Source organism: Drosophila sulfurigaster, chromosome X (assembly GCF_023558435.1).
Source record: "Drosophila sulfurigaster albostrigata strain 15112-1811.04 chromosome X, ASM2355843v2, whole genome shotgun sequence".
Lineage (NCBI taxonomy): Eukaryota > Metazoa > Arthropoda > Insecta > Diptera > Drosophilidae > Drosophila > Drosophila sulfurigaster.
The window spans coordinates 26297139-26304839 of record NC_084885.1 but is presented as its reverse complement, the minus strand read 5'-3'; the positions used below and the strand labels follow the sequence as shown (position 1 = coordinate 26304839).

Genomic DNA, 7701 nt, shown 5'->3' with positions numbered 1-7701 from the left:
TTATGGCTTAAGTCTGTTGAGTGTTGCTTCGTATTCCTTTATTCTTTTATATATATAAAGATTCTTCGTTTATAGCCTGACTAACCTCATTGAACTCAGTAACTATTGAAGCTATAGGCTCAAAATTGTTTATATAGTAAACTTTGTAGAACTCCTACTCCTTTTCATATTCGCTCTTTTATATACACCACACTGACTGAAATACATTTTTTTTACAAAACGCTTTTAATGCCATAATATTAAAGCTCGTCACTTGCAATTTGACATACACATATTTTATGACTCTAACTACAAATTCTGAAAACTTCAACAAAAAAGAAATGAAAAAACTGCTCTTGTAGTCTATGCAAGTCGAGCACACTCGACTGCTAATGAATCATATTTGATTTGCTGTTTGGTTCATTGCGCAAATGTTTCAGCAAATATCGAAAAGACTTTCACTTTTTGTTTTTGTAGTTCTGACTTGTTGCAACTGCAGCAATTTGTGATTACACGTTCTCTGCGCCATTGTTTAGCTAATTGTAATTGTATCTCAAGCTGAGGTGCGACGATTTTTTTGTTTTAAATCGCATTTGTTGCTGGGTTTTTGAATCGTTTTTTTGTTAAGCTAAGTTGTTTCGTCATTTTTTTGTGTGTTTGTTTTTGTGCGAGCCTTGCATGATTGGTTCGCATTTCGATTTCTTTTGTGGTTGACAGTATTCAAATTTCGCCTGCAAGTAATTCAATGCGTTGTGTCGACGACGACAAAGACAGCGCTAGGAAGTGGAAAGGGAGCATGGAACTTTTAACTTGCGCATGTTGCAAGTCGTCGTCGTTGAGTATCAATCAATGAACTTTGTCACCCAAATGTAATTGACTTTCCCCCCTGCCAGCAATTGCAACACACATTGAAATCAGAGAGAGACCAAAAGAATGGAGAGGGAAATTAACTAACTAGACCTTATCTATAGCGCATTTCAGGGTAACCAGTCAGCCAACTAAAATTGTACAAATTACTAACGGCAAAGCAAAACCAAACAAACACAAAAGGAAAAAAAAAAACAAAAATACCATATTTAATGCGTAACAGGCTTTCGTATCTATAGCCACGGACATGGACAATCTTATCCGGCCTCAGACTTCGAAACACACAAAAATTGGTAAGCTTAATAATACGCTCGACCGCTTACCTATTTAGTAAAAGAATGCCCGGAGTTATATAAGCGAGAAACCTAGCTATAGATACAGTCAGTCACAGATAAAGATACAGATTAAATTATGCATAGCAAGGTGAGAGGGAAGAACACTCAAACACACACACACACAACAAACACGCAGTTCCATTGTGATAAGTTAAAAAGACTTTGTGACAAAAAAGAAAGAGATACTAGGCACCTGTGTGTTGTGGACAGACAGACAGACAGATAGTTGGAAGATAGCTATCTATCTATCTAGAAGACAAGACACTGATTCAGTTGCATATTTATAGAAAACAGCACAAATTATGACTCGAAACAGTTCCAAGACACAGTTGACAATAAAAATATTAAGAAAACAGACAGCAACGGCAAATTAAAGCATGGCATGCACTGTCAAAGATAAACACCGATGAAGAATTGCAGATACAGTTCTATCTTTGGCACACAGATACAGATTGAAGTGAAGATATAACTTTAAGAAGCTCCAGTTATAAATTCACATATAACGAAATAAGAGCAGCTACACAGAAAGAAAAAAATATCCTAAGATCAAGAATAAAATCATCAAAATTTTCATTGAAGATTTTTTCAAACTTAAAATCCTATTTTAAGGTTTATCTTTTAAATCGAAAAAAAAAAAACTTAAATCAAAATTTGCATTCTGATTTTTCATCCTGATTTTTTTCTGTCTATGTTTATATATGAATAAAAACAAAAGAAGACCTTTTAAATTAAAAGACAAAACTTTCGACAGCTCGCAAATATAAATTAAATAAACACGAATATAGAAAATAAAAAAATTGATAAAATACTATACAAAATGTTAATTGGAAATAGAAATAGCATAATACGAAATGGAAAATTATGGTCTAAAGATATGAAAGTTTAGTTTAAACGTTAATTGAAATAAATATGCATTAAGATAATATACTTTAATAATAACTTATCGAGACTATTTAATCCTAAATATATAAAATAAGTGTTAAGAACAGACTCTCAAATATTTACTGCTGTGTTCATTGAAATAGCAGTGCTTACAAGTTTGTATATTATTAAATATAACTAAAACATAAAATGCTTTAAACAAATTTACAAGAACTTAAAAGGAAGTACTCAATTTAATTCCAAAGCTGATCCAGATCTTAAAAATTTTGTAATTATTAAAAAGAAATATTAAGGTCTCAATACAAGTTACAAAATTTACGCCTTAGCTCAGCTTGGTAAATTAATGAATTTCAGTCTGAAGATACGACAAAAGATACTCAAAAAGATACAGATAACAAGTCACTGGAAATAAGTCTAGGAAGGTCTGTAATGGATTGTATTGTATGCTAGAGTGTCGTCTCTCATTGTGAGTTGTGTTGCGTTGTTTATCGTGGTGTCAATCATCTGGGAACACACAGTGTCAAATATTGACTTATCACGATTAGTTGAGGACACGCACTTGGATTGACGCAGTTGAGTTGTAAATGTCGCATAATACTCATACTTGGGATTCACGATAAGATTCCCCCGAAGCCGAATGAACACATTTTGACTGAGAATTCTATTTTCCACCTTATTTTGATATTGCTAATGAGTTCCGCTAAATAAAAACGGGGCAGATACAAGAAACATTTTTTAGACCCGGTGCCTAGTACGGTTTTTACCGACTAAAAATGAATCAGTCATGACGCAAAAACTGATTTAAAACTGAAAAGATACTAACTACTAGTCACGTTCCCCCTTTCATTTTCTTGCTGACCGAGTCATGTTCTAAGCCCAACACTGATCTCTGTCAATATTGTTGTCCGATTCGATTTCAACTGATAAAGTACAAATTGTCAGAACGAGGTCAGAGAGCGCTTCAAGCGAAATGTTTGCGCTCTTTAAGTCGAGTGTTTTGTCCTCAAAACTTGAACCATTTTCTGTTAGCTTGTGTGTTAAATCCGTTGCCTAAAGCTATAAATCTTTCACTGCTTAGTGGCGATCTTATTTTATTTGTTTGTGTGCATAACTGAACCAGTTTTCGTTTGCCAAAGCTAAAAAGCAAGATCTAACAGCAATTCTTTGTTGCTTAAATAAAAGTGTTTTGTTTTTTCGCTTTCCTTTGTTCAAATCTCTTTAAAAAAAAATGGTTGCAGTATTTTCTTGAAGTTAACTTTGCAATTTTAACTTTTTACATTTATTTTTGAGAATAATTCTTCATTAAAGACTGATATAATTTGGTTTATTCAGTGTTTTATTGATGTAAAAAGATATAACTATCGATAGCTATTGTTGCCAGATGCATATCTAACAAAGACATTTTCTTAACCATGCTTTGAGAATTAAGACTTAAATTTTTTGGCTAGCTCTCGTATTTCAGTTGTCACTAAGATAAGCTCCAACAACCGTGGGACCTTCCCAACCTTACCATCAACCATCTATCTGCAGGTTTGCAATTTTAACTTCTTAAATTTGTTTTTTTTCAATTAAAAACAGTTTTGAGTTTAAATTTGTTGTCTAGCTCGCTTATTGCAGCTATCAGCTAAGAAAATGTCCAAACAGCCTTCCTACCCTCCCAACCCTACCATCAACCAGCTGTGAACTTTAAAATAGCAGTGCCTAAGACCTACGCGTTAAAAATTGAAAAATTCTTTAATAAACTCAACTTCGAGGCAATGTATTTTTAAATTCTTCAACATTTCTTACATTTTGGGTAATTCAATATAATATAATATATTTCAATATCTAACTGCTAACCTCAAAAAACACTGATCTGGGCCAAGAAGTGTTGCATTTATCCCCGGTGCAGTCTCATTAGTTGATAACGACAAGAGAAAACTAGCATTAAACACAATTTATAACCTCAGCCCCCTAGACCTTACCGACACCCTTTACTTTGCACTCAAATTCGAAAAAACTCATTTTGTGCAAGCAGGACAAGCGACATTCTATAGAGAGAGAGTAGAATGCTAGCAGATTTAAGTAGAATTTTCTAGCTTCTACTCTCTGCAAATTGTAGAACTTCCTAGTTTCTTCTCTCTGGCACTACCAAACGACTCTCAACTGCAGAGCAGCCAAATATAATAAACTCAATAAATGTGCTTAACTCTTTTTTTTATTGTCTCTTGTAGTATTATCTTATCGTTGTCGCATTTTGGCGCTCACAACAGCTTTTTTTCTATATTTCTTTTGGGGCAGATCGGCACTTACCGGAGATAGGGTTGAGTTTGATGATAAGGCTTTTCATTACTCGCACTCGCACGATCGTTTCGACTGACTGGCCAACTGGCGTAACTGTGCATAGCCTTGCAGTGTGCGGACAACAGCAACGATACGAGGAGCTTCACGCACGTAAATCCCAAAAAAAAGCGAAAAATCGAAATACAAATACAGAAGCCCACGAACACGGAGGTCTGATATCAGACCGAAAGAAACGTTCTAAACATGCTTAGCACATTCGCTTCGGTTAAGCAATATCTGAAGTTCGATTTATCGCGTGTGATTATCGATAATATTGTGTTTAAGCTCCACTACCGTTGGACCTTTGTGCTGCTGCTGGTGGCAACCCTGTTGATCACCTCGCGTCAATACATTGGCGAGCACATACAGTGCATATCCGATAATGTGGTCGCGCCGGTGATAAACACTTTCTGCTTCTTCACGCCCACGTTTACAGTGGTAAGTATTCATATCGTGAGATAAGGTTTTTCAACTTCAACTTTGTGGCGACTACTTTACAACTTATTTCTTGTTCAAGTGTTGTGGAATTTTACTACAAAATGTTAACCCCTTTTTTGATCTTGTAATAAATACAAGTATTGCTTCAAGTGTTGATGGGTTTTGATCAAAACATTTGGTATCTACCTTGCTATCACTTAACATTAATATCATTCTGCTTGCTGCCACATTCTGCAATTATTTCTATTATATAGAGATCTTCAATTTATATTGATATTGATTTGTAGCAGCAGTACCACCTAGGAGGTCTGGTAGTGATTTTAATGAAATGCTCCTGCTTTCTGCTTCTTTCTTCCCATTCTCTGCATTATTTTTTCATTCTATTCTCTCTCTTCTCGTATAGCTTCATAGCTTTCTACTTAATTCTTCTTCTCTCTGCGCTTTTCATTCATTCTCTTCGTTTATCTGCTCAACAAGTTTAAAATGTTGTTTGATTTTGAGTTGGTCTTGTTTTAGACTTGGGCAACCCTACAAAACCTCCAATCAACTTCTTGTCACTTAACAATCACAATTCAATGCCATCTTACTTAGTCGATCATAAAGATCGTATATTTAGCTATTACTATTGATTTGATAGCAAACGGTACCCCTAAGAAAGTCGCATGAGTTCCTCCCCAAAGGTTTCTCCCAAACGAATAACCCTTTTCTTATCTGCTCAACAGGTGCGTCATGTGAATAACACAGCCCTCGAATCGGGCAGCATCTTTCAACCCGGAATCGGACCCTACAATCGCAATGAAGACAAAATCAAGCGACACGCCTACTACCAATGGGTGCCATTTGTGCTCTTCGCCCAAGCTTTGTGCTTCTACATGCCACACATGCTGTGGAAGAAATGGGAGGGTGGTCGCATCAAGGCACTTGTTTATGGATTGCGTATGGTTGGATTAACGAAATATCTGAAGCATGACAGCATGCGAATTGGCAAACTGAATATACCATCGATGGCGGAGGCTGAGGAACGTGTGATCAACATACGTCGCACGATGATTGATCGCATGCGATTGAATCAATCGTGGGGCGCACATTTGGTCTTTGCCGAGCTGCTCAACTTGTTCAATTTGTTACTCCAAATCTATTGGACGCATCGATTTTTGGGCCGTGAATTTCTCACTTTGGGCATCAAAGTGCTGCGAGAACGTTGGGTCGACAAAATGGATGCACTCGATGTTGTGTTCCCCAAAGTGACCAAGTGCACCTTCTACAAGTATGGTGCCTCAGGTTCGTTGCAGGAACACGACACGCTTTGCGTGATGGCTTTGAACATTATGAACGAGAAGATTTATACCATTCTGTGGTTCTGGTATGCTTTTCTACTGACCGTCACCGTGCTCGGACTTTTGTGGCGTCTATTCACTGTCTTCTTCTACAAAAAGTAAGTTCCATTCGAGATTTTTATGTCCATCCGTCTGTCCGTCCATTTATATCAAATCTTACAACTCTAAAACTTTTAAAATTTGGAAAAATATTTTGATGTAAATTTGGCAAGCTTTGGAATGTCTGAAAGTTACATTCGAGTATGCTTGACTCTGAGGGTATCTCAGAGTTACCCAGTTTAAGTATTATATTATATTGTACCAAAACAACATTTTTAAGTCCACCAACAAGTATATTTAGTATACCGACATACAACATTTAAAATATACCAAGTGTACCAAATACACCAAATTTTTTATAAAAGCTAAAGACTCTGATGTAAATTTGGCAGGTTTTGCAAAGTCTTAAACTTACATTCGAGTGTCCTCGACTGTGACATACCCGTCACTCATTTTGAATACCAACAAAACAATGCGAATACGATATTTCCTCGATATTACCCAACACAACATAGATAATATATACTTAGGTATACCAACAACTAAATTTAGTATCACGACATACCATAATATTTAAAATATACATACCAAATGTTATAACATATAACATTATTTTAAACAGCTTCCAAGTAATTAAAGCACTCAAACTCAACTTAATGAGTCTTAACTGTAGGACCCCAAAAAGCAAAAGTTTTCTAACATATTTAGTAACTAACATTTCAATCTTTCTTTGCTTTCTTTCACTTTTAGCGTCACCTTTTCAAAATGGTCGTTATACTGGGCAAAGCCGGGCAAAATAGATGAATCCGATCTGAAGTCGGTTATACAGAAATGCAATTTCTCCAATTGGATGTTCCTGTTCTTCTTGCGCACAAATCTGTCGGAATTCCTCTTCCAAAAGGTCATCTACCATCTGGCCAGCGAGTTCCCCAACGATCCGATACACGATAACGATATCAACGATTACAAGGCACGCGAAAGGGAAGCAGCTGGAAGTTCTGGCAGTACGGTAAAATATCCTTTACTCGAATCACTGGACACAGTGGATGCCCCGTTGTTGCATCATCGCGGCGGAGCATCTGTTGCACCAAAATCACCCACAGATGGCGCCACGTTGCCTGCCTAATCGACATTTAATTTTATGTACATTAATTTAAGCTTTAAGCAATTAATTATGGATTTCTTTACACATTTTTCTACAATACAATTTTTTTTTTTTTGTAAATGGTTTTTTCCCCCAAATAAATTTATTGTTAAGTTCTTTGGCTTTGTTTTCGAAACGGGTTTACGCCAAAAAAAAGCAAACAAACAAAGATTGAAATACTTAAAAGTATTCAAATCAAGAGAGAAATAAAATGGCTGCGGGCCAGTTTAGAAATTGAAAAGAAACGTTAAAAGCAAACCGGCTGAGGCGATTCACCTTATCATGTGGGTGTGGCTCCATGTGAGCCAAATGTTCACAGCACCCCCATTTTATTTTATTTTTTTCTTCTTTTTTTTTG

General features: G+C 36.0%; 1 protein-coding gene across 1 annotated transcript; it reads left to right on the top strand.

Annotated features, from left to right (window-relative positions):
• Nucleotides 1-4438: 4438 nt before the first annotated feature.
• LOC133848675 (innexin inx7) lies at nucleotides 4439-7460 on the top strand. The gene is made up of 3 exons (XM_062284330.1): nucleotides 4439-4823; nucleotides 5546-6258; nucleotides 6950-7460. Exons 1-3 carry the CDS (start codon nucleotides 4590-4592, stop codon nucleotides 7323-7325), a joined length of 1323 nt encoding a protein of 440 aa, XP_062140314.1. The 5' UTR covers nucleotides 4439-4589; the 3' UTR covers nucleotides 7326-7460.
• The last annotated feature ends 241 nt before the right edge of the window (nucleotides 7461-7701 follow it).